Here is a 27546-nt window from a genome sequence, read left to right as displayed (position 1 = left end):
AGGCCACAGAAACCAATGATTACCCCAATGATCCTACAACAGCATGAATTGGAGGAGAAAAAATGTACATGGTGCAATAAGTAAATAGGTGTAAGATTATGGACTACTGAAGAGTGAGTTCTTGCAGTTGGGCATTAACAAATTACTACTCCGGAAATATTAAAAAAGAAGCAAAAGTACATACAGTAAGTATTATGGGACAACAGTGGTGTTGAATTGCTGCCTAACTCACAGTAGGAAAAAGCCGCAACAGATGTATCTAGTAAATCAGAGAAAGACATTCCTCTCCCGCTGGCCACTGGCTTGAAGACAATACTCATCACAATGCTCTTCAAATTCAAAACTATTCATGACCAATTACTAAACAATAATTGAAATGCAAGAATTTTTCACATGTTGGTTTCAAAAGTATACCTCTGCAGCACGGTACTAAGAAAATTAGATTTTTAATTGAGCCTAGCCTACGAAGGAGATTTCTGGTTTGGCTTTCTACAACATTGATCTGGAATGGTGAGCTTTCTAAGACAAGATTACGATTCACAAAGAAGAAGGAAATGGGATAAATGTACCATTACGCTGTCAGCTTTTAAATGTGCTTTTCATACTATATAAACATTCATAAAAAAATACCAAACATATCAAAAGACTGATAATATTTGCTATCATGGGTTTATCAAACATGACACTTCTACCAATGTACTTACACTGGACAGCATATGATGCAAGGACAACAGCAGAATTAATAGGGCATGATAACCTAAGAGAGGAAAAATATATTTTAAAAAAGTACACAATATTTTTTTCAAAAACATCAATAATAAATGAATTACTTATGTATAGATCCACAATTATTAGAAGTTAAGATACAACAATAGGCTCCTATGGGACTCATAACTTCCATTATTACAATAAATAGAATGCTACATTTTTACTCAGAAGGAAAACTATGTTTCCCAGGAAGTAATTATTTATAACTACGTAATATAAGGAATTGAGTCTGACTTACTGCTGCTAATCAAAACATGTCAGGCCAATGGCTCTGCAGATTGACAAGCACATCATTACATAAGAGAAATGTTTTTCTTACTGAAGTTTAAATAGATGCAGGTTCATGTATTTGTAATACAATGTAACTGTTTTCAGATGATGTATGCTTGCATTAAATATGTGGCTGCTTATATAATTAAAAGGTGATCTGCTCACCTTTTCTCCTCTAGCATTTAGGGACCCTGCTAGCTGACGGGTTATTAAAGATATTCTGCTTGGCCAGCCACCTCTCGAGACGTTGGCACAAGATCCACAACCTAATCGAGCCCTGCTTGTGGCAGTGCAACATAGTAGTCGTTTTGTCCTTTAGGACATGCACTAGCCTTTCCTTGAAAGTCAGTATGAAGGCTGTCAGGGTGAGGCGGATCATCCAAAGCTCCAAAAGGTAGTGGTGGAGATGGTTTTCGTCTGCTCCTCTGAAGACCATAAGTCTGTATTCTCCACTGCACCCAGCAGCCACAACCCTGAAATGATGCAGGTTGGGACTTGTGTGGCATCACATGAAGTCCTGAGCTGTCTCTTGAGAGATCTAGACAAAGTTAGAGAGGTAACCTACCCGCTGATATCATTGAAACCTTGGATTTCACTGCAGGGTATGCACATGCCATTTGGTGTGCGGGAGGACATGGTTGCACAAGATAGAAGGTCAAAAAGCCTTAGAACCGGGGGACGTGGCTTAGCGGGCGAAGATGGCGGTCGCAGCCTTGTACAGCTCCCGCCGGCCCGGACACAATTTGCTTATTTATCCTGGCCCCCGAGCCCGCTGGTTGTACCACCTGTGTGGCAAGCATCTCTGGCGGCGCCCGGACCTCCCGATGTTGCTGTTTGGGGGTTCTGGGGTTGGTGGGGGGAACCGCACGTGCTGCTTTCTGATGTTCTGAGTAGAGTGTGGGGTGTGTGGGGGTGGCGCAGAGGGCCTGATTGGGGCGATCACATTGACTATGGCTGAACGGGCCACTACGCTTCCTAACGAGTCCCTGCGTGTAGTAACCTGGAACGTCAGGGGGATGCTTGATAAGATTAAACGTGGGGCGGTACTGCGCTGGGGGAAAAGGGAGACGGTTGATGTACTCTTGCTTCAAGAAACACATATGTTGGGTTCCAAAGTACTTGGCCTGCAGAGATTCGGCTTCCAACAGGTCTATCACGCCGGATTTACTAGAGGGTCCAGAGGAGTTGCTATTTTGGTACATCGCAGGGTGGCTTATGTGCATGAGAAGCAGTGGGCAGACCCACAGGGTCGGTACATATTTGTCAAAGGAATGGTGGGTGCTGAACCAGTGGTCTTTGGAAGTGTGTATGCCCCTCCCCCTCTGCAATGGGCCTTGTCGGAGAGGCTGTTTGCAATATGGGAAGATATCCCAGAGTCCTTGACGGTGGTTGGGGGGGATTGGAATGAGGTGATGGATGCCTGTGTGGACCGTCAGAGGAGACAAGATGTGGCTGCGAATGCTCCCCTCTCCATCCCACATACCCGGCTGCGTGCGATGGTAGAGAGTATGGGCTGGGTGGATGTGTGGCGCCATATGCACCCTGTGGCGCGTGAGTTCACGTTTGTATCTGCAGTACATGGTTCCTTCTCGCGGTTGGATTATGTGTTTATGCCCGGTGCCTGCCTGAGTAGAGTGCGGGAGGCTGCGATATTGCCGAGAGGGCTCTCTGATCACTCCCCAGTCTCCGTCAAGATAGAGCTTCATACAAAACGACAGCCGTTCCGTTGGAGGATGTCTTCGTGGCACCTACAACAACCTGAGTATGTCCACCATGTGCGAGAGGCGATTGATCATTACTGGCGGAACAATCTTGTCGACGCTGTGGTGGTTTGGGAAGCAATGAAGCCCACTATAAGAGGGGTCGATATTGCTTGGTGTTCGGCCGCCCGCCGGAGGCACCAGGAAGCCATTACCGCTGCAGCTGCACAGGTCGAGGCCCTAGAACAGCGTAGCCGGGGAGGGGGCGACGAGACAGGGATACGGTTGCTCCTGCAGGCACAACAGTCATATGCTTCTGTCTTACATGAGGAGGCTAAGCAAGCGTGGCTTGCCACGCGGAGTAGAATCTACCAGTGGGGAGATAAGTCTTGTACGATGCTTCATCGGCTATGTCAATGTAATCTTCAGCCAGTTACACTGCCAGGCCTCACTGCGGATGACGGGTCGGTGATGACGAACCGGGCAGAATTGGCGGCTAGTTTCGCCCGATACTTCAAGGAGCAGTATTCCCCACGGGATTGTCTGGAAGCAGATGAGGTGGCCAGATTCCTTGATGACCTGCCACCGACCGCGGTCTCGGATGAGGCCAGGACAGCACTTGACGCTCCGCTTACTGCTGAGGAACTCGTGGAGGCTCTGGGGCAACTTAACACCGGGAAGGCACCAGGGCCGAGTGGCTACCCATGTGAGTTTTATAAGAAATTTCACCTTCTGTTAGGGTCTCACTACCGACGTGCGCTCGAGGCGGCCCGGACATGAGGCAAGCTACCTTCTGATTGGCGCCATGCGGAAATTGTAGTGTTTCCGAAGCCGGGTAGGCCCCCTGACAGGCATGACTCGTATCGCCCCATATCCCTGCTAGACATCGAGGCCAAAATCCTAGCAAAAGCTCTAGCGAATCGCCTACTTCCGTATATCACGGATCTGGTCCACCCTGACCAGGCCGGGTTCATGCCTCATAGGGCGACACGCCATAACATTCGGCGGGCACAGGCAGCGGTGGACGCCATGGGGGCCTTGGGTGAACAGGCGGCTTTGCTGTTAGCAGACATTGACAAAGCCTTCAACTCTGTTAGTTGGGCATACCTCTTTGCACTCCTGCCCCGTCTCAACCTGGGCCCGGTGTTTTTGTCATACCTCAAGCTACTGTATACCGACATCACGGCCTCGGTACGGGTCGCTGGGGCTATCTCCGAATGGTTTCAGATTGGTCGGGGCACCAGGCAGGGATGCCCATTGTCCCCATACCTGTTCGCCCTGGCCATGGAACCCCTGGCCTCTTGGGTGCGCATGGATGCACAGGTGCGTGGGTTTGTGTGGAATGGGGATCTAGCGGACAGAATTGCGTTGTATGCTGACGACGTCCTCTTCTTACTTACGGACTTGCGACGCTCTGGGCCCCGGGTACTGGACATTATGCGTATCTTTGGAGAGGTCTCCGGCCTTCGGCTGAACCTACATAAGTCTACTCTGTGGGTGCTGGGAGGTGGAGCCATAACGGACCCCTGGGCGGCAGGACTGCGGGTGGCGTCCGACGGACTGAAATACCTTGGGGTGTTTCTGTCGGAATCGGCGACCATTGCTTGGGAACGCAATACTGTGCCTGTATGGGAGCGAGTTCAGGCTGACATCAAAACGTGGTCCAGAATGCCTTTAACCATATTCTTTGAGACAAAAAATTGCCGCCCCACTTATTCCATTAGCCCTTGGTTATAGGCAACACATCAACTTCGATTAGATATGTTAGGTATTTTATTTACCTTTGTTTTCAATTCTTTTTATGAAAAAATCATAACATCTCATGACAGAGAAGGAACACTGCACGTGTAACATATAAATACATCAACTGTAATACAACATTAACCAAATGAAAAAATCACGAAGTGAGACATACAAAACAACTGTACCAATTTCAAACTGTTCAAAAAAAGGCAGGTTAACTTTACAAGCCTCAATGACCAACAATGGACGAATTCTTAAGAACAGTGTTAGACAGAATCACATTAGCAGGAGATATCACAGTGCACAAATGACAAACCATATTCGGCAGGTCCGCAATCTTCAAGATGGTGGCGCTTCCACGCCTGCTATATCAGTTGCAAAACTACCCCTACCCTGTCAGCCCGCAGTGGTTCCGACAAGTTAACTCGGTGTTGGGCCGCTTCCTATGGGCTGGAGGTGCGGCCAGGGTGGCGCTACGGACATGCTTCTTGTCCACCTATTGTGGGGGCCTGGCCACCTCCGATCTGCTGTCTTATTACCAGGCCTCTCAGCTGCTTATTCTTAATGAATGGTGGTATGGTGACAGGGGGGACCCGGCCTATGCTTTGGAGCGCTCGCTCATGGGGGAAAATTCGCTACACACAATATTATACTCAGCCCGACTGCGGCGGATGCTACCGTCTGTCACGAAAGTGGTTTTTGCTGTCTGGAGACAGGCGCTGCACCGAATGGGCTGGTGGGGCAAACTGACAGCAGAAACGCCACTGTGGAATAATGGCCTGCTCCCGGAGCTTTCTACTCTGGCCGGGTTTGAGGGATGGGAGGCCATCGGGATCTCGTTGCTGGGCCAAGTAATGTCTGTAACTACCCTCAAATCGTTTCAAGAGCTCAGCGCGGAGTTCCACATGCCTCGGTCCCAGTTCTTCCGCTATCTACAACTGCATCATGTGCTCACCCCCAGTATCGCTCACTTGGAGTCTCTCCCTGAGTTTAGTCCGATCGAGGCGAAAGTCTTTATGGGAGACCTGGGGGACAAGAAGGTCTCCCGCATCTATCAGACACTGGTTACTCATTGCTCCTCTACATTACTTCCCCTCCGGGCGGCTTGGGAGGTGGATGTGGGCCCCCTAGACGAGGATGATTGGAGGGAGGCCCTGGAGTCCCCGCGAGGGGCTGCTATCGCCATGCGGCTTCGGGTAATTCAATTACAATACCTTCATAGAGCCTATTACACCCGAGAGCGTCTGTGGAAGGCGGGACTGATTGAGTCTCCGGAGTGTCTGCCCTGTGGGGCTGCACTGGGTACGCTGCTGCATACGGTGTGGTTGTGTGCTAGATTATCTGGCTTTTGGAGAGGTGTATGGGGCTGCCTGTCTGAAATCCTGGGTTGGGATCTCCCCCGCACTCATCGGCTGGGGCTGCTCCATGTCATGGAGGGTATCGGTGGGAACATATACAAACGCCACCTACTGTTGCTGGGACTTGTTGTGGCTAAGAGGGACCTGGCCCGGGCATGGAAGGGAGAGAGAGCCCCCCCCCTTGTCGGCATGGAAGGCTGGACTGGATTACTACATGGGGCTTGAGAGACCGGTGTTTGAGGCAAGGGGATGCCCCCGTAAGCATTTCAAAATCTGGAAGAGGTGGGCTGATTATAGAGGGTTGTCTTTGGATCCCCCCGCAGAAAGAGAGGAAGACATATGAATGAGATGTGTTGTAATGGCCTGAGTTCTGTGGCATACCTGTCACACCGCACCCGAGACTTGCTTGCAGCATTTTGCACACGTGCGTGGGGGGGGTGGGAACTTGGGGGGGGGGGGTTGGGGGGTAGTGGGGTAGTGGGAGTTGGTAGGGCAAGGGTGGGTTGAGGGGTTGTTCTTATTGAGCTTTCACTCTTTATTGATAGAACAATTGTGCATGTGCAATAATCTGTGCCATGACTATTGGTGGTGATCTCCTGATTGTGGAGAGCCACATTTTCCCTTGCTTTAACTGCTCAATAAAATCTGTTGTGAAAAAAAAAAAAGCCTTAGAACCATCCATTCTCAAGACTCAGAACTGAGCCCAAAATATAAAGATCACATCCTAAATGCTTTGGTGGAGAAAAGGCATTGAATGCTATTGCCCAAGATAGGCCCTACAATGGGAATCCTCAGCATAGGTCTCAGGTGTGACTTCTGCTCACTGATGGAAAATCCCAAGGAGATCAAAGGCCCAGCCGTTACCCCGAGGAGGTCTGTGACTCACCGCGACGAGACGGCCTAGAGTAGCCAGTCGTCAAGATATGGGAATAAATGTATCCCAAACCTCCAAATATTAACTGCGACCAGTACCATCCCTTTAGTAAACACCTGAGAGGTGGAGGTAATGCCAGAGGACATTATGACAAAATGGAAGTGCTCCAAACCCAATGTGAACTGTTGTCTGTATGACAGGTATATGAAAATAAGTGTCCTGCAAGTCCAAAAACACCATGTGATCAAGAATCTAGAGCAGCAGCTTGAGGCACGGCTGCCAAAATATAACCAAGAATGGGGGGGGGTTGGCTCTGTGGAGATGGTTGAGTCTTGAGAAGTTGCAGCAGGGCCACAATGAAGGCTGCAATTTGTCGTGGGGCTGACGACAGTCTGGGTAATTCAGGGCACACCAGGTTCAAATGCAGGTTCAGCTCAGTGTCAGACGCCACTGGACCAGCGGTTATTAACTTTCCTCACTGAATCACTACTTCACGCCAGGGACTCTGACTAAGCAATTTGAACTTTAAAGCAATGCCCACAAATACAGAGCCTAGTATACATCAAACATATGCACAAATCATTGGACATTTAATTTAATTTGTTTTTAAATGTAAAAATCAATATTAACGGGAAGGTTGGAGCTTTTCAATATTTTGTTATATTTTGAAATATAAAGTGATGTGTTAAACTCTAGAATATTATTTTGTTTTTTTGGTGCATCTAATGCAAGCACTCTTTATGTCAGTGAATACCAGGGCTACAATTGAGGTTACAAATCTTCCATACTAGATTATTTTTGTGGCACGGTCTCTGCTCCCACAAATGAACCTTAGGATACCAACTTACTTTTTACTCTCCAATTTCAAATGACTTCACATTTACAGAGAATGTTAACATTTTAACTTTTCAATTTTGCTTTTTCATGTGCCTATGCATTATTAATCTGCTCATATTACTTAATTGTATAAGCAGTCGTGGACCCCTGATTGGGTGCTGCAGACACCCAAGGGTATTCAGACCTCAGGTTAAGATACGCAGCTCTTGAGCCTTCGAGTTGAAATAGGATTTTGAATGGGACTGACCTTGTGGCCCAGACCAGCACCGTGATTTCGAGAAGAACCTCAGTTTCAAGTGCAACCTCTAATGTTCGGCAATATAAAATCTTCACATCCCACTCCTGGATTGCCTTTGGGTGCATGACAGAGCACTTATCACACATCTGCGTCGTGAGCAGAACCCAAGAATCACAGGAACACGTTGTGGGGGTCTATGATCAGCATCTGCTTTCCTCAATCGTAGCATGGTTTCAATCGTGTTGTTTTCAGGGGACACATCTTCCTTGGCCCACTGTGACAAATTTAGGGGTCACTGGAAAACTGATAAAGTTGGGTGCTGAGCACCGGATCCACATCAAAGGGCACAGAAAGAAAGGCACTGCCATCCACACACAGAAGTGGTGCTTATATGCACCTCCCTTCCAGGTCAGTGTGAAGCCACTACAACGCTACCACCAACCGATGCACAGGGAAAACTGCCCCCAAAAAATCTCTGTATCCCGTCTGCCACCTGGAAATATTCTAAAGGAGAGCAATCTGCAGCTACAAGTAGGCATCAGAAGAGCACAAGGTTTTCCCAGGAGAGAGGTATATGGCTGTCCATTAAAAAGGTGGTGAACATCCATAACATCCTAATTTTGTGGCCATTCACAAACATTCCTGATAGAACTTCACGTGAAAATTTGCACCTGCACTTAGTCACACTAAATGCTGGAGGTGGAGAAAAGAACTTGTTCTATTACCTATATTCGCTGCCCATAATTTCACTGATTGCCCACACTTCGAAAAATCTGCAGGAGTCAGCGGTGACAGTAAAAGTATGCAGCAAGCGTAGGTTGTACATCGCTTTCCATGAATGATCATGGAGATTATTATGATTCCATAAAAATGTTTACATCTATACAAATTACTGGAGGACAATTGCAAACAAATAGTTTACATATTTGTTTTGACTGTTGGCTAATTTGTTTGCCACTGCAATAAATGAACGTGGAAGTTGATAGTGCCCAGCACTTACCTTCAACCTTGCCAAAAATATTTAAAGCCAACACAGTGATATATCAGAATAGACAGAAACAACAAAAGAAATAACACAACATTTATTTAGAACATATTTAGAGGGGCAGATGGACAAAAAGCACATTCAGGCAATGGCCTGAATGAACCTGGTGAGTACAGGGCATTTTAATTCAAGAAGACTGCTAAAGCAAAGGTTATGAAAAAACAGCAGAGGAAATTATTAGCCTGGGCAGCAAGAGAACATTTATGAAAATATCTCTGAATGACAATCATACTTTGTAACCCTTACAGGACACCATCTTCACAACAAACTATACTTGTATCTCAGAATAGAAGAATTCATTGCCCTTACCTTCCCTCGAGAATATCACTCTTCAGTTGTAAAAAATATAAATGTCTGCAATAGATAATTGGAAAAACATTATTTTATCAGAAGAACATAATACATAGAGTAAAAGAAAATATTTTACAGTTTGCTTTTATCAAGTGCTGCAGCAAGCATGTGGTTGTTTCAAAGCACTTTGAACAGTGAAGTTACAGAGAGCAGATAGACGGGTTAACAGCTGTGACAATATAGTAGTCATATAGGAAAGCACAAACAGGTTTGTCCCTTCCTGGGTTGTTGGCCCCAAGAAGGCTTTTGGGCTCTCCTGTAAAGGCACAGAAATGATTGCCCATCATTCCCGGGCCCGACAGCACTACACATAGAGCAATCTCAAATTTGATAAAACATGCAGTGAACTCCGTGATAATCCATGATATATAGTACCGACAGCCATCAGAACTCTACGAGTAAGCATAAAGGAATCCAAGAAAAAATGCCATTTTACATTTAACATGGCTTTGCATAAAATGTATCATCAACTGTGCTGGTAACTCTTTTTGCATAATCAGATACAACCACACAGGCCGGTCCACAGACCTTGCTAGTTTCTCAGTTCAGATATCTTTGGAGGCTTGACACACCAATCGCTTGTGATAAAGCTTAAATCATGGTTCCGGATTTGGTCTCCTGTGCGCTCCATCAATCAGAATTTTCTGACAGAGAAAAACTTGGTACTGCATGTCTTTATTGTGAACCGCTCCTCCAACACCTCACTGCACAGCACCACAAGAGAAATGCAAATCTTTACACAATTATAGTGGCAAATGTAATCCTAAATTACAATTGGATAGGAGCAGGCCAAAAGCCTGTCCAAACCAGTGAGTCTAGGCAGTTTCCTGAAGCTATAGAAATAGTCTTTGAGGTTGAAGGATAAAGAATTCAACTTCTGAAAGGATGAGCCTTGAGAAACTCTGCAAGTGTTTTTTTGTCCTTCTTTTTATTAATAGAAGGTTATCCACCACTTGACATATGCTTATTGTGACACAGCTAATAAGTAATGCACGAAGGATAACAGTTGATATCACATTTCTGACTAATACAGTGTGCTTTGGTTGGTATTGGAAGCTTTTCAAAGCAACAGTCTTTTACATGTATAATTAATAATAGTCAGGTGAACAGGGCAACACATTCAGCAGCCACAGCCCAGACATGTCACCGGGCCCTGCATCATAGAATCTGAAGACCTTGGTATATGGGAATTACATGGGGTCCTTTTATATGTATTCCATCTACCCAGATCTTCTCCCATTTCTTGGGACAACCCCTACCTTCATACACAGATCTCTACGCCACCATGCACCAATCCAAGTCCCTCTTTTAATCATTATGGAATGGAGTTGTTGCCACTCCCTACATCTGTGTAATGTTATGTTTTGCTACCATTATGCCCAGCGTAACCCAGGTTTGGTCTGCCCCTGATAGATCTGTGGCCTCCTAGATCTTAAGGTGGCATATTTTGGCAGATAGCCTTGTGGTTATACCCATGACTTCATTCATGCAGGTTAGGGAGGCACTCCAGTAGGTTTTGATGTTTGGGCATTCTCCACAATATATGAAAAAAGTTCCTACTTGACCACATTTGCTGAGACACGTCCGGTCTATCTGTCTTACCCTTTTTTACCCGTGTAGTGCAGGAGACGGAGACTCCATGGAGAATTTTAATATCACTAATCATAAGTGTAGTTGCACAGCAACCTCTCATGAGAAGTCGGGATTCACCCAATATTCGTCCAGCAAATCTTTAAAATCCGTTTCCCAGCTTTTTCAGAGCTGGGTGAGTGTTAGGGGAGTTATTTATGAGTTTTCAGTAGGTGAGTGAAATTGCTTTGGTGGAAAGCTGTTCCACTAGCAGTCTTTCCAGTAGGGCCTGATCAGGGGGAAGTACTGCCTGAAGGGCATGTTGGATTTGTAGATACCGGAAGGCCTCTATGGGGGATAATTCATGTTTTTTTAAGTCAACAAATGGAATCACCCCTCCGGTTGTACTCCCACCGTAGAGATACCGCTTTGCCATTGTGTCCAGAAGTTCCCCGTGGCATGGCTCGCGTAATCTTCTTTTCCAACCCCAGGTTTTGTAGGGGTGAGTGCCAAATGGTGACTGTTAGAGCCGTTGGTCTTTCTAGAGATAGATGGCGTGGTATCGGTGTAAAGAGCTTGACAGTATCCTCCCGCTTGGAGAACCAGGTGGTCCATTTGGTAGGCGGGTTCCTCTCTGAAAGTCGTTAGTTGGGCTGCCCTACAATATAATTGAAGATCTAGTAGAGCTATCCCTCCGTCATATCACCCCCGGGTCAATTCTCCAATTTTCCTCCATCCCACAGCAGAGTCCTAATTTCACTATTTATTGCTTTAAAATATGTGTCGGGCACCGAAAAAGGGAGAGTTCTGCTAAACATAGAGAAAACGGGAACATGCCATCATCTTGAATAGTGCTGCTCTTCCCAATAAAGAGAGTGGGAGAGATCTCCAATGTTGCACATCACTTTTGAGGCGAGTCAAAAGACCCATCAAATGTTTAGCTATAAAGATCTCGAAATGAGTAGTAGTGTGGATGCCGAAGTCTCAAAAACTTTTTGCAACAACACTGGCTTCACGTCCCGATGGGAGGCGGGGCAACGGGCCATGGAGGATAAATATCGCCGACTTGGACCAGTTAAGTAGGTATACGGAGTACTTCCCAAAGATTGACAGGATACTCATTACTTTCGGGATGGAAGACCTGGGGGAGGCAATATAGAGGAGAATGTCATCGTCATACAGCGATATTCTGTCCTACCAGTCCTCCGTTCAGAGCAAGCCTCACATCAGGGGCTCTCCTCTGACCCATGCTGCCAGAGGTTCGAGGATCAATGCAAAAATTAGGGGAGAGAGAAGGCAGCCCTGTTGTGTTCCTCGACCGAGGGGAGCTCTGCCAGTGTTTGCATCTTGCCAGGTGAACAGTGAAACAGTTCAGGGTAGATGACGCTAGGCTTCTGATTAGATGACCAATGTATAATATTGATTGAAAAGTATGTGAAATAAGATTTGAATTAATCTATACAACATATTTGCGATACAAAGAATCCATTTTATTTTTAAATGAATGACTTTGCAAGATATTGTGACAAAGTTTAAAATCATTAGCTAGTGAGATTATTTTCATTTACATGCCAAAACAAATGTTTTAGGTTTTTTACACACCTTTAATTACATATTTTTATTGAAAAAATGACAATCAGCTGTGAATTTGGAAACGCCCAGAGTGATTTCTTTTTTAATCCAAATAAATTATATTTTCCTTCTACCAGCCCTTCTCTTGAAGCTAGTACAAAGACACAAACCTATCTTAACTCATTCAATGTAAAGTGGATTCACTATCTGAAAATAGATAGAGAGAAGACCTACCCCTAAGCAAACATCTGTTCGCAAATTGTTTCAGGTTTAGCAACAACCTTTACCTCAACCAACCTGGAATACCAATCCACAATTACAATGAAAGCTTAAACAAAGCCGATGTCTGAGAGCAAGATGTCGCCTGAGTGAGTCACCGCTACTGCTCCTCCTCCCATCCTACCCCCAATCATCCTACCAAGTCGCTCCCTTCTGAGTATCCACGGCGAATTAGAGACTGGAAACCGTCGCTATGGGAGTGGAAGAGAAGCCCGCACCCAAGCTCGAATTGCATTGGGATCTGGAAGACGCAGTGTAAGGTTTGCATTCTTCGCAGCCGATCAGGCTGGTCGAGTCCTCAGTCAGCTGATCAGCGCCCTTCTCCCTTTTTCGGTGTCTCTTTCAGGGTATATGCAGGGCCACAGTGTTAAATGTCCCGCTTCATCAAATGTGGTCGCTCACCCTGCCCTCTCTTCAACTCCATTTGACCCCGGTATTGAGGCTAAGGATCTCAGGGGAGGAGAGGGACGAAAAGAAGCAGAAAGCTCCATGAAGGAAAAAGTTGAGCCTGGTGTTCAGACTGCTAAAAAGGACATAATCGGAAAAGGGGCACATAAGCCGAGCCAGCGGATCCACACAACCACTGATTTCTAATCTGTTTAGCCCCCCGGACGCTAAAGCTGACTCTGGAGCTGTAAGTTTATTTATTTTTATTTATTTATTTGCAGAGTTTTATATAGTGCTGGCTAGACTCGGAGGTATCAGAGCGCTCTATTTGAGGAAAAGCGAGTTACATAATTACATCAGTTACTGTAGCATAGTATAACATAGGAAAGAAAGAGCAGTGTTACACAGTTACACAAGTTCCTAGAGCAATAGCATTGCAAAGAACTTGCCAAATGGGTTATAGAAGGTAGAGGGGGAAAAGTAAGATGGGTTGGAGTGAGGAATTAGATCAGACACAGGTCAAATGGGGAAAGAAGGAAGGGGGAGGTATCAGAGTGATGTACATGAGGATTAGAATTGGAAATGAACAGACAGTGATTACATATTTACATCAATTATAAGAGTAAAGCATGGCATGGAAATACATACGTTACTAGAGTAATACATAGTATAGTAGACAAGTCATCTGGTACGTAGGGAGTAGTGGGGAAATAGAAAAAGGGTAGGAAAGAAGATTAGGTCTGGCCAATCGGCCATGGAGGGCAGTACTTCAGGGGAACACCAAAGAGCCAGAGTAGGAGAGTCACCAAACCGGCAAGGGTTCAAAAGATCCGCAACATCCAGGGCGGGACTCCCTCACTGAGTTGGGTCACAATTAAAAAAGGAACAGGACCGAAGGAGGGGGTGAAAAGGTGGCTCACAGTGACCATACCAGAAAAGAGGGGTCGAGGAGATTCCAAGAGGGGATCCATTAAGGCGATGGTCAGACTGGAGAGTACAAGGTCCTGGCCAGGGCAGGAGTCGATCAGGGAATCTGTCGAGTCTGCAAGATGGAGGACCCAGGACATGGATCCCAATAAATTTGAAAACAAAAGGGTGGGAAAGCGGAAAAACAGAAATCCGGTCGAAGAGCCAACAATGAAACCTACGCCTGGAGCAGGGCTGAATGAGGGAAGGCAGCAAACGTGGCTCCTATGGCTGACGAAGGCCCCTGGAGCTCAGTCTGTCAGAACAAGCTAGATATAACACGGTTGGAGGCCCGCCTGAAGAGGCCAAGGGGGGCGGGGGGGGGGGGGGCTGTAACAGCTAAGGAGTTAGACCAAACCCATATTGTGCACCAGTTAGGTCAGACCACACCGGAGAGTGTCGCAAGTGAAGAACAGGAACGGCAAGTTCAGCCCACCAATATGGGCAGGATAGATGCCAAAGAAGAATCGATCAACTCGTTTGTAGGGAAAATCTCTGGCACTCTAGTCAACGTCCTGAAACAGACTCAAAACTCTGCAAAAGTCAGCACGGTGGCCAAGACCGCGGATTGAGGGGGAGAAATTTTACTCCTTGACAGATGAATCCGATCAGACAAACCAGCATAATACCTCATCCTCCTAAACTGACAATCGTCTATCTGGCTCCTTCACGAATAGCACTCAGGATAAAGCGACGATGGTTACACAAAAGAGGATATCTAAAAGAAGAAAAAAGTGTGAAAAAAGCTTCTGAGAGCGTCGGGCGAGTGTGCAGAAGGCACCTCTCTGTAGAATTTGATATGGGACTATTCATCTATGCAGCTGTTAGGTGCAGAGGAGGGTACGGATAGAGGACCAGAATCGCCTACGGTGGCAACTACACTAGCAGCGATTCTCCTGTTAGTCAAGCAATTACAGGAGGAATCTCAGAGCGAAGGTCTCTGTGCCAGATTAGAGTCTCAGAAACTGCGTAGATCTATCATGAAACTGAACAAAAAGTGTTTTGATACTGCTGGGAGGATTATCCAAGTGGAAGAAAGAACAGAGTGTTTAGAAACGGAGGTTAATTTATGGAAAAAACAGAAAGTACAGCAGGATACTCTAATTGCGGATATGCTCTGGACACTGGCGGATCAGGAAAATAGACAATACAGTAACAATTTACAATTCCTGGGAATTTCAGAGGGAGCAGAAGGAGACATACACATTTTTATGGTTTCTCTGCTGAAAGGTGCATTTGCAGAAAAACCCAATTGGAATACTGAAGTTAAACGTGCCCATCCTTTCCACCTAATGGCCAAGAAATACTCAGCAGAGAATTCCGAGAAACCTTGTGTCATTCTAGTATATTTTGGCAATTTTTTGGCTCTTCAGCTTATCTATGACTTGGCCCGCCCAAACTCTAAAAGGAAATTTGAGGGGATTTCTTTTTTCACGAGACCAGGCTATGTACAAGCCACTGTGGAATGGCCCTGGCGGATGAGTCAGCTTATCAGTCCTTTTCAAGGATTTGGCGCCGAAGTATATCTGCATAAACAGGCACGTTTAAAAGTTAGGCTGAATGGCTGTGTCCGAAGTTTACCTCAAAGATAATGGCTCAGGAATAATAAAAGGAGTTGGGTGGAGGGTCTGCTGTGCCAGGTAGCAAATGAAAGAGAAGGGTGTGCATCTTTAAAAGAAAAATAAGAAAGGAACAAAATGAAATTGGAAAAAAGAGGAGATATATGCACTTGAGAGCAAGAATATGGGTCAGGAAATACAAGGAGTCCATGATAAATAGGCTGGAAATAGTGAACAGGTTGTAGATGAGAACGGTTCAGCTGGTCCCCGGTTTTGCTTAAACATGTGGTCGGTGGGGTGGGCTGGGCTGGAGGGGAGCCGGTGGTGGGTCCACTCCTCAGGAGGCATCACACAGACCTGGGGTCCGTATGCTCACATAGTGGTGGGGGAGGAGGATGGGGGGTTGGAAGGGTGTTCAGGGTGGTGAAGGAAGGGAAACTCCACATTTAACCAGCCCAAAACAGCTGTGTTTATGGATAGGAGTTTTTAGAGGTTGCCAGGTTGTAGCTATTCGTTCAAATCAAATGGTTCTCTGGAGTGTACTTTGTAGAAATATTATCAAGTATGAGTAAACTACAGATAGCAACGATCAATATACATGGGCTATATGACAGAAGGAAAAGAGACAGAATTGCATTAGAACTGCAAACCCTAAAAGCAGATATTATCTGCCTTCAAGAGGCACATATTGAGGGATCACAAATACAGTTATTACGCATACTTAGTTTTAAAGTAATTGAGGGGGGGGGGGACACACAACACAGGGGACCCGCACTAGTGGAGTCACAAATCTAGCTTCAGCTCATATGATAATTTTAAGCAAGAACGCCGTGATAAATATGGGCGATGGATTATTGCTGAATTTAAGTCCGTTCTACAAAAGGTTACACTATGTTCTGTGTATGGTCATATTTTTGATGATACTAGGCTTTTTGATTGGTTAGCAAATGAATTGATTATTTGGCGCTCTCATATAATTTTTTGTGGGAACTTGAATATTAACCTTCCGCTGAACTGGTCCCTAGAGGACCATTATATTTATTCTGGTCGGAAACCCAAAGTTTTCCAATCATTAAAGCGGCTTTGTAAAGAACTTGGTGTGTTGGATGTCTGGATGGTTAAGAAACTGATGGGAGTATGGCTTTTCATATTTTTCCACGCCGCATAATGTGTGCCTAGACTTTTTTAAGGTTCCGTTCGTACTCATACACCTCTGTAGTATTGAAATTCATCCGAAGGTTATCTCAGATCACAACCCCTTAGTTTTGGAAATTAAGGATGGAGGCTTTAGAAGAAAACAGGCCCACTGGAGCTTTGAACGTAGTCTTTAATATTAATCATGTATATTGTGCACATATGAATAAATGGAACCCAATCTTTTTAAAAGAAAAAATCGTGAGTGCTCCATTAGAGGTTGTTTGGAACACTCTCAAGGCCGGTATCAGGGGGGAAGACCATGCAATTCACTCTAAACAGAACTAAGAAAGAAAGACAGATACTAGATTTGTTATATGTAGGATTAGCGGCAGAAGAAAGAAGCTTGGAAGTTAGTGAAAAGATAACCGAAAGTCAAATGGGGGTGTCAACCGCTAAAGCTACAATTGTTGAAATCTCTGCAAAGAAAGCGGACAATTTGAATTTGAATTTAAAATTTCTTATAGAGCGCACGTATACCAGCGGTTTCTTGGCGCTATTACTAACAGGATCCAAGGTTAAAGAGCTGGGAGAACAGGAGGATTGTTATTCGAAAGATTTAGTGAATAAATAGGTCTTGAGTTGTTTACGGAATTGTGGGTAGAGGGTGATGGTGCGGAGTTCAAGGGGAAGGGAGTTCCAGAGGGTAGGGGCAAGGGTGGCAAATTTAGAGCCTCCCCACTTCTTTCTCCGGTAGCGTGGGATGGTGAGGAGGGACTGGGAAGACGAACGAAGTTCCCTGGTGGGAACATATGAGACGATCTCAGAGGAGATGAACGCTGGTGCCAGGCCAAGTCGGGCCCGGAAAGTGATGGATGCAAGCTTGAATTGGATTCTGGCTCGCACGGGGAGCCAGTGTAGAGATTTCAGAAGTGGGGTAGAGTGGTGGAATTTTGGGAGTTTAAAGGCCAGGTGGGCCGCCTGGTTTTGAATCTGTTGTAGGCGACGCAGACTGTATGCAGGGATACCGGCATACAGGGCGTTGCCATAGTCCAGGCGGGATACCACCATGGCCAGGATGATAAGTTTAAGAGCAGAGAAAGTGAAGAAACGAGACACCCTGCGTATAGTGCGCAGTGAAAGGAAAGAAGAGGATACCACAGAGCTAACCTGGGAGTGAAGGGTGAGTTGAGAGTTAAGTTTTATGCCTAGTGTTTTAACTGAGGAGGAGGGAACAGGAGAAGGGCCAAGAGAAGGGCCAAGAGAAGGGGGCCAAAAGAGAGGGGACCAGGGGCTGGATGAACCACCCGTCAACACCAGCTCGGTCTTGTCAGGGTTGAGTTTGAGGTGATTGTGGTTCATCCAGTCCCTGATGTGAAGCATAACAGATTGAAAGTTTAGAACAGAGGAGGGAGAAGATAGATTGAAGACAAGCTGGAGGTCGTCCGCATAATTAAATACGGCGACCTCCATCTGTTGAAGAGAGAAAATTAGAGGAGCGATATATAGATTAAACAAGAGGGGAGAGAGAGAGGAACCTTGAGGAACCCCGCACTGAACTTTCCGGACGTCTGCCGTGAAGTCACCCAGGCGAACAGCCTGGGTGCGGTCGCTCAGGAAGGAGGACAACCAGACCAGGGCGGTCCCCCCGATCCCCGCCGCCCCGATACGGGAAAGTAAGATGGTGTGATCCACCGTATCAAAGGCGGCTGAGAGATCGAGGAGCACAAGGGCCTGGTGCTGATTGGTGTCCATGCCCTCCCTGAGGGTGTCCAAGACTGATAAGACAACGGACTCCGTAGAGTGTGCGGGGCGGAAGCCGGCTTGACGGGGGGCAAGAGCACCATGCTTCTCCACAAAGGAGCTCAGAGCGCAGGTGACGTGGCGCTCGAGCACCTTGGCCAAAAATGGCAGGAGGGAGATAGGACGGAAATTGGCAGGGACAGAAGGATCTGCCCCGGGTTTTTTTAGGATAGGCACAATTACCGCATACTTCAAGGGTTTAGGAACAAAGCCTTGGGCAAGAGAGCTGTTAAGAAGGTGAAGGGGAGGGTCAGGGCAGGAGACAAAGATATGGCGGAGAATGTGAGCAGGACAAGGGTCCAGCGGAGAGCCGGATTTGACCAGGGGCACCAAGGAGATCAAGCTTTCCCGAGTGATAGGGGGAAGGGAGGTGAGCACGCCCTTGGGGGGGGGGGGCATTGGGGGTCAACAAAAGAGGGGGAAGGGGGCGGGATGTTGGTCTTGATGGTAGTGATTTTGTGGATGAAATAATTATTGAGAGAGAGGCAGAGTTCTTCGGACGGGGCCGGCTTAAGAGTAGTTCTGTCCGAGAACGCCAGGTTGTGGACGATGGTAAATATCTCCTTGGACTGGTTTTCCGCGGCTAGGATTTTGGAGGAGAAATAAGATGTTTTAGCCTCCGAGATGTCTTTTTTGTACTGGATAAGGGTGTTGGTATATTCCAGTTTCAGAGTGGGGCAGTAGTTTCTCCTCCATGCCCGCTCCGCGCGGCGTACTGTTAGTTTGGTGGCCTTAAGCTCTTCGTTGAACCACCGATTGGCGTCCTTGTCACGTTTGGAGGTGATGCGCTTGAGCGGGGCAACAGAGTCGCGGCCATAGGAGAGCCACTGATCTATGGCATCAACCTGGGAAAGGGTGGGAAGGCCCTGTAGGGAGGGGAGGGAGGAGGTAAGAAGGGAAGAAAGATTCTCCAGGTTGACACGACCCCATGATCGGACCCAGGTGTTTTTAGGCCGGGGGGGCTTAGCTGGAGGGTGGATGGGAAGAAGAAATGAGATCAGGTGGTGATCGGACCAGGAACAAGGAGAAATAGAGAGTGATTCCACAGGGCAGTTCAGGGACCAGATCTGATCGAGCATATGACCTTTGATATGGGTGGGGGAGTGAACATGGGAAATGAGTGCACGATAAAGGCGTAAGAGTGCACGATAAAGGCTTAAGAGTGCAGAGAGCAGATTGGACATCAATTGGCTATCAGAACAAGGGTTGAAACTGCACGCAGCGAGATTTGTGGAATAAGAGATCCAAAGAGAGGGTTGGTTTCAGACCATGATAGCATTAGAGTGGCTTTCAAAGATTTCTATAAGGACCTGTATAACATGAGTACCATGGTCGAAGAAGAGAATATTGCGCAATACTTGATCTCAATTTCCCTGGATACAATTTGCCAGGAAGAACAAGAACTATTGGAAGAGCCTCCAGAGTGGGAAGAAATTGTGCTCGCAATGGAGAGTCTTCCTGAGGGGAAAGCGGCGGGTACAGACATATATCCACAGAGTTTTATTCAACATTTGCGTCTGTACTTAAAGAACATTAATTAATCTATTGGGCTAATTTATAAAGGATCCAATCCACCTAAATCCTGGTCATGTATTAAAATTGTAGTATTCCCTACAAAATTTACCAGCCAAAGAGTTCGGATCAAATTGACCAATTAAGGGAGATTCTAAGCCACTCGCCTCTCCCCTGTAATTAATAAGATTGTATAAAGATTACAACACAGGTTTATCCAGGGGAGAAGCACAACCGATCATATTCGTAGATCAATCAATCTGTTTGATGCTGCCTGTGTGTCAGGGGACCCTATAGCTATTATTATGCTGGATGCAGAAAAAGCCTTTGGCAGGGTCTCCTGGCAATATCTGTGGGCCTCCATGCAAAGTAGTATTGACATCGGTCCGGGATATCTCCAGGCCATCAAGGCTCTATATAATATTCCGGAAGTCAGGGTTTATGTACTAGGGGACCTGTCGGAGCCCTTTAAAATCAAGAGGGGGACCAGACAGGGATACCTCTGTTCACCATTGCTGTTTGCAATTTATATTGACCCCTTAATTTGAAGGCTGGAGAATAACATTATAATACGTCCTATGTGGTTTTAAGGGACAGACACCTAGACCCTGTTATACGCCGATGACATCACCATGGTAACACTAGATCCGACAAGGGTCTTGGTAGCGATAGAACAGGAGGCCCTCCTTTTTGGGAGGATATCTATTAAATAATAAGACGCATGTTGAAATTAACGATGATATTATCCTACAGAATAACAGTGTGGTAAAAAGTACAATATATCTCAGCAGTATATCATCTGAACTAGAGGAGATAGTACAGGAGAATCTTGACCCTCTGATAAGTAAAACAAAAAAAAGACATGAGTAGATTGAACAAACTACACCCTTTTCTTAGTTGGTAGGTGTAATTTCATAAAAATTGTCCTTTTCCTAGGATTCTTTATTTTTTCCAGGCAATACCTCTGAAATTTGATAGTTGTTGGTTTAAAAGACTGGAGGAGGTAATCTCTCTATTTATCTGGCCTTATACGAGACAAAGACGTGCCCTCAAGTGTTTTTAACTCTGCTCAGAGTTAGAGGTGGTTCGTCCCTTCCGAATGTACATTTTTAATACTGGGTGACCACAGTGCTGAACAATTTTTTTTTTTAATTACTTTATTAGCATTTTTAGTGCAAAACAATAGAACAGGCATGTCATTATTCCTCCAAAGTCCCAAACCCAGAGCCCCCCCACGACCCCCCCAGCACCCCAAATCCCTGCTCATAAAGGAATAACACAGTCAATATGGATTCTACAGCAGTCCCGCAGGCCAAAAATGCAATATGGTAACCTTCGGTCCAGGACCCTCGTGTTCCCCCGATCCTTAGCACAGCAACATTCTCAGAGACCGCCATCCAGCCCATAGTACTGGCGCCATTTCCCCCATACTCTCCCAAAGGTTTTGGGGCACCCCGGTGCTTTATAAGTGACCCTCTCTGAGGCCATATACAAGTCCAGGCCACGGTGCCAATCCTCTAGCCTCGGGCAGTCTGGGGCTCCCCACTTCCTGGCCACATCCCTCTTGGCCACCACTAAGGCCAGCACCAAGAAGATTAATTGTGGGCGGCTCACATCAATATCATTTGTCATTCCTAATAGGACCAAGTTAGGGTCTGGCTGAAGGGTGGTCTCCAGCACCGCTCCCAATTCACGGAGTACTTCACCCCAGAAAACTTGGATGTTAGGGCATGAACAGCTAGTGTGGAAAAAATCTCCCCTCTCAAACCCACAGCGCAAACAACAGGCGTCAGGCACCCTCCCGATTTTATACAATCTCATCCTGTCAAAATACGTCCTGTGGAGCACCTTGAATTGTATCATTCGTAAGCGAGATTTAATCACTACTACACGTGGATGCATTAGTACCGTTCCCCAATCTACCTCATCCATATCCCCCACATATCTCTCCCAAATCTCCCGCAATTTCACTAGCCCATTAGGCATATTATTCATTAACGTCCTGTATGTGAGGGAGACCGTCTTGTGCAGGATCTGTTCCTGTAGGAGGCGACCCTCCAGCGGAGCATATTCCGGGAGTGGGTCCGCCAATACCGCCTCTGCCCTCCAGGCGTGTCTCAATTGTGCGTACCTAAAAGCCTGTGTGGGACCAAGACCATACTCCCTCCTCAGCTCCGTAAACGATTGCAGCTCTCCCCTCCTCATCACATCTCCCAGAGTAGTGATACCTATTGCATCCCAGGCCCCAAAGCCCTTCAGTTTATTCAGTTCCTTGAGCCAGGCACGCCTCCACAGGGAAGTCTGACAAGTGGGTTTGCCCTGCCACCCCGTAACCCTTGTTGCCTTAGCCCACGCCCCCAGAGTGACCCGCATGGACAGAAACAGCTTGTCCCTACCCCTGCCCCTATACATGAAGTGCATAAATGTACGTGCGCCCATCGAATGCTGTTCCAGGGCATAAGTCGGGTGATGTGCAGGTGCATGTATCCATTCGTTTATTAGGGTCAAATGTTCTGCCCAATAGTAGGCTTCTAGGTTGGGCAGGGATATACCTCCATCGTATTGATACCTCTGCAAAGTAGACAATGCAACTCAGGGCTGCTTCCCCAGCCACAGAAATGCGCGCACTTCCGTGTGCAGGTCCCGGAAAACCTGTCTCTGAAGGGGGAAAAATTTATTCTGGAGGGCATATAAAAATTTTGGTAAAGTGATCATTTTGAACATGGCCGCTCGTCCCAAGAGCGTCAACGGGAGCAGTCTCCACCGTGCAGCGTCGGCCGAGAAGCTGGTCAACACTCTCTTGATATTCTTAACATAGGAGAGGGCACGGTCTGTGGTCACAAATATCCCTAAATACTTAAAGCCCTCCCTTGTCATCTGTAGCTTCTCCGGAAGGGCAGGCCAGCCCTCCCTGTCCCTGGGGTCAAATAGGACCGATTTGTGCCAGTTTATCATATATCCCGCCCGTACTCCATATCTAGCCAGCTCCGCGAACAGCGCTGGGATCGTACTTTCCGGATGCGTGATGTAAAGAAGGATATCATCCGCTTACAGGGATATTTTCTCGTGAGTGGCGCTCCCCCTACCCAGGCGAAACCCTGTCATCCCCTCGTTTTGGCGAATTGCACAAGCGAGCACCTCTATGGTCAGGGCGAACAGTAGAGGGGATAAAGGGCACCCCTGCCTAGTGCTTCGTCGAACCGGAAAGTCCGTGGACAATACTCCGTTTACCTCGACTCGTGCTCTGGGGTCCGTATACAACAGACTCGCCCTCTTCCTAAACTTTGGCCCAAACCCAAACCTACCTAAAACCCCCTCCAGGAAGGGCTAGTGGACGGCGTCAAATGCCTTTTCGCGTCAAGGGACAAGAAAAGGTGGGGGTCCTCGCAATCACAAACCCCCAGTAGCCAATTGTGCGTCCGTCTGAGATTATACCGGGTTGCCCTATCTGGGAGGAAGCCCGTCTGGTCCAGGTGAACCAGCCCGGAGAGAACCCCCCGGAGGCGAAGAGCTAGGAGCGTCGCAAGGAGTTTGACCTCCCCATTCAGTAGGGAGATGGGTCTATAGGATGCGCAGTCCTCTGGAGGTCTGCCTTCTTTATAGATAGGGACAATCGTGGCTTGGCGGAGGTCCAATGGTAATTTACCCTCCTCCACGGCGTCCTCGAACAGGCCCAGCAGGAGACGGGCCAGCAGGTCCGCCGTCTTCTTAAAAAATTCCGCCGGGAAGCCATTGGGACCTGGAGATTTCCCCATCCGAAGCCTTGACAGCGCCACTCTGACTTCCTCTATTGTAAAGTCCGTTTCCAGGCTACATTGGTCCGCCTCAGCGAGTTCCGGGAGGTCTATAGGGGACTTATACTGCAGCGCTTCCTCTACCGACCCCAATGCTCTGGCCTCATAGAAGGCACCATAATAGTCCGCAAAGGCCTCCGCTATCCGGTCGTCCGTCTGCACCCAATTTCCCAGGCCATCCTGCACTCTCTCTACCCACCGCGCATCCCGTTCCTTCCTGCTAAGCCATGCTAACAGCCTACCAGACTTGTCTCCCACGTCATACAGGCGATGCAGCGTCGCCAGGGCCTGCGCCTCGCCCGTCACGAGGAGCCTATACTGGTGTTGCGTATCCAACAATTGTCGGAGGAAAATTGAGTCTCCCCCGGAGAGGTATTGGCAGTCCAGAGCCCGGATCCGCTCCTCGAGCGCGGTCACCTCCTCCTCTGTTTTCCTCCTCTCGCCTGCCACCCTATTCTGGGTCCTATCCCGCAGAACTGCCTTAAGCGCTTCCCAAAGCATCACCCGGGACTGCACAGAGCCCTCGTTTTCGGCTAAGTACACCTTCACGTCAGCCTGAAGGCCACGGACGATGTCCACATTTTGGAGATCCCAGGCCGCCAGCCGCCACGTATCTGACTTCGGCTTCCCCCGGCCTTCCTCAATATTGGCCTAGAGAGGGGAGTGGTCTGATATGCCCCTCGCTTGGTAGTCTATCTTGTCTGTGACTTGCAGCATCCCCCTGGCTATAGAGATATAATCCAACCGGGAGTAGACCCTATGGTCCCCAGAAAAGAAAGAGAACTCCACCGCCTCTGGGTGTCGCCACCGCCACACATCCGTGAGACCCAGCGTTGCCATTGTCCTCGGTAGCAGTGTAGTAGTCGATGGTCTGATCCCCCCTCTCGTCCTGTCCCTAACAGGGTCCATAACATCATTGAAATTTCCCCCCACGATTTGGATTGTGTTGGACGTTGCAACTAGGATATCCCCAACAGCTTTCAATGTGCCTGCTTACAATTTGGGTGGGGCGTATACCGAAAGGAGCGTGTAGTCTCTCCTCCTCCATCGCCCCTCACCCCCACGTATGTCCCCTGTGGGTCCACCCATGTCTGTGTAATGTGTTTGGAGGCTGCTTCCGGAAGAGGACCGCCACCCCCCTAGAGCCCAAAGTGAAGCCTGCAAGGGCCATTGTCTGATATTGCCCTCTAGCAAGGAAATTACAAATAGTGCCCTGTAGGTGAGTTTCTTGCAAAACAAATCGCATCTACTTTCAGTCTCTTAATGTAATTGTTTACTAATCCCCTCTTTATTTTGCTGCCTAGGCCATTAACGTTCCACGTCAGAATCCTCAGCCTCCCGGGGGATGAGTCATCCCATCTCATCAAACTGTGTGTGATGTCCCAAAGGAGCCATGATGTAAGCCCATAGAGTCAGTACCTTCGGAGTGACATGACATGCAAAAAACAGTTCCACCCTCAAACTCCCATCCCTCCCAGAGAGTCTAACAATCAGACCCTCTCCCCACCTAACTCCCCAAAACTGGATACAACTCCCCACCCTTCCCCACTCCCCCCGCCCCACCTCCTCCCCCCGTCTGTCCCATTCCGGCCTAGTGGCACAAAAGGACTTGCCCGGAGGAAAGGGTCTGTCGCCCACCCTCAAAAACCCCCTTAGAACTCCAACCCCATAGAAAACTTGGAGCCCCGAATTCCCTTTTCAATTAGTCACTCACACCTTGGCAGAACAAATAGTGAAGTTGATGGCTGACCACGGTCTTAGGGCGTGTACGGGCCGCCTTCCCTCAGATGTTTTAAAAAAGCCTACCTTTTCAAGATTTGCCACTAAAAGCAACGTAGACTTTGTAGTTGTCTCATTATCCATCTGGCAGTATATGGTTGACTTTGAGGTGAAGGATAGATCAGAGAGTGACCACTACCCTATGGAATTAACTATAGACGCACTTTGGTTTAAGAAGTCTAGTGATGCATTGTCTCTAGAGGCACATAATACAGTCCCATGTGATGAAACACTGGTCAGTAACAATAGACGAGCCTTAAAGTGGCCTTACGTGCTAGAACATGGTGACACTCTTTCGGCAATATACTCACTGTTTGAGTCGACCCTTGCACCCCTGTTAGGGCATGATACCACCATAGAACAATTTATGGTATTACACAAGGAGTTTTTTATGACATTGAAAACACTATTAACAAAAATGCCAAAGAAGAGGCAGAAAAATATAAGGAACTTGTCCCATGGTAAAGCATGGTACAACAAGTCCTGTAGGCTAGCCAAGGGGGAGCTTATGATCGCCATAAAAAACAAAAGCCAAAATGATGTTAAACTAGCAAGGGAGGGGTATAAGCACATTCAGATGACCTCAAAGAAGGCATGGGAGGAGGTGAGCTGGGCAGAAATGTTGGTTGCCGCCAAAGCGAAGGACACCGTAGGGTTTTGGAGGCTAGTCGCCAACGGGAGCCATGTAGGCAGAATAGTGAAAGATGTATATCTCGATGAATCCACATGGGTGAATCACTTCACGACTCTATATCAAAAATTTGATAGTGGTATAGATAAGTGTAGCAATTGGTGCATTGAAAAATGGCAAAGCCCCGGGTCTTGATAAAATACCCGGGGACTTGTATAAACACGACATAAAGGTCTGGGCACCCTATGTAAACTACTTATTTAATGTCTTATCTAGTAATTGTAACTTCCCAGATAGCTGGCGGGGTGCAGAGATTGTTTTAATTTTTAAAAAGGGCAATCGGTCTGAACCCTCTAATTATAGACAGATTAGCCTAATGGACATTCTGCAGAAATTATATTCAAGGCACATATTAACCCGTATAAATTATTGGCTAGAGGAGAAAAGGGTACTTACAAAATTGCAAGCTGGGTTCAGGAGTAAGGTCAGTACCATCGACCAGGTTTTTAGGTTTTGCTGCCTTTACTGGAAATACGTTTTAATCAGGAAAGGTCATCTATATGTCGCTTTGTAGATTTGAGAGCGGCATTTGATTTAGTGCCACGGGATCTCCTTTGGAGGTCCCTTGACGAGGCTGGGATGCCAGGATGCCTTCTGGCTCAAATAATTGAGCTGCACGCCAGACATTTCGCTAAAGTGAGATGGGGTCCTAATGGTGAACTGACCCAAAATATACCAATAGAGCGTGGCGTTCGCCAAGGATGCGTCCTGGCTCCAACCCTATTTTCACTTTTTGTGAATGACATCCCTGCTCATCTGGAGGGCTGCTCGAATGATTCGCCCCGACTGAATGGAGAAAGGGTGCCTGCGTTACTTTTCGCGGATTATACCATCTTGATTTCACAAACCAAGAAAGGTCTTCAGGCGCTACTTAACTCCTTTAGTGAATACTGCGACAAGAAAGGGCTGGAAATTAATGTAAATAAAACAAAGTGCATGGCCCTAAATCCAAGTAGGCCGGGTAAAGGGTGCTTAACTTTAGATGGTCAGGATTTGGAATTAGTGGACCACTTTTCTTTTTTGGGGGTTGAGATAGACTCGATATTTACTTGGAAACCCCAAATTCAGAAAAGTAAGGTGATTTTTGCCCAAAACATTACACCAATCATTAGTAAGCTCAACGCAAGTACAAGTAAGGCAGTGACACCTGTTATGGAACTCTTTAAATTTAAAGTTCAACATGCAGCTCTTTATGGGGCTGAGATCTGGGGGCCATCGGCGAAGGATACTTTTTCCACCATGGATAATAAATTTATGCGAAGCACTGTAAGGGTTCCTACAAGCACCCCTTTAGTGCCTCTTCAATTGGATCTGAAC

At 47.0% G+C, this 27546-nt stretch overlaps 1 protein-coding gene across 8 annotated transcripts in view; it reads right to left on the bottom strand.

Moving 5' to 3' along the window:
* PTPN3 (protein tyrosine phosphatase non-receptor type 3) overlaps window positions 1-27546 on the bottom strand; it is a 1864164-nt gene that overhangs the window by 1163533 nt on the left and 673085 nt on the right. For all 8 annotated transcript variants that reach the window (XM_086965368.1, XM_086965363.1, XM_086965366.1 and 5 more), the window contains 2 exons: window positions 9143-9187; window positions 705-757 (listed from right to left, as the gene is read on the bottom strand). In XM_086965368.1, coding sequence (XP_086821494.1) covers window positions 705-757; window positions 9143-9187 — 98 coding nt within the window. The remainder of the gene's footprint in view (window positions 1-704; window positions 758-9142; window positions 9188-27546) is intronic.

The sequence above is a fragment of the Lissotriton vulgaris genome, chromosome 4_1 (genome assembly GCF_964263255.1).
Source record: "Lissotriton vulgaris chromosome 4_1, aLisVul1.2, whole genome shotgun sequence".
Classification (NCBI taxonomy): Eukaryota; Metazoa; Chordata; class Amphibia; order Caudata; family Salamandridae; genus Lissotriton; species Lissotriton vulgaris.
This window is presented reverse-complemented; position numbering and strand designations above follow the sequence as displayed.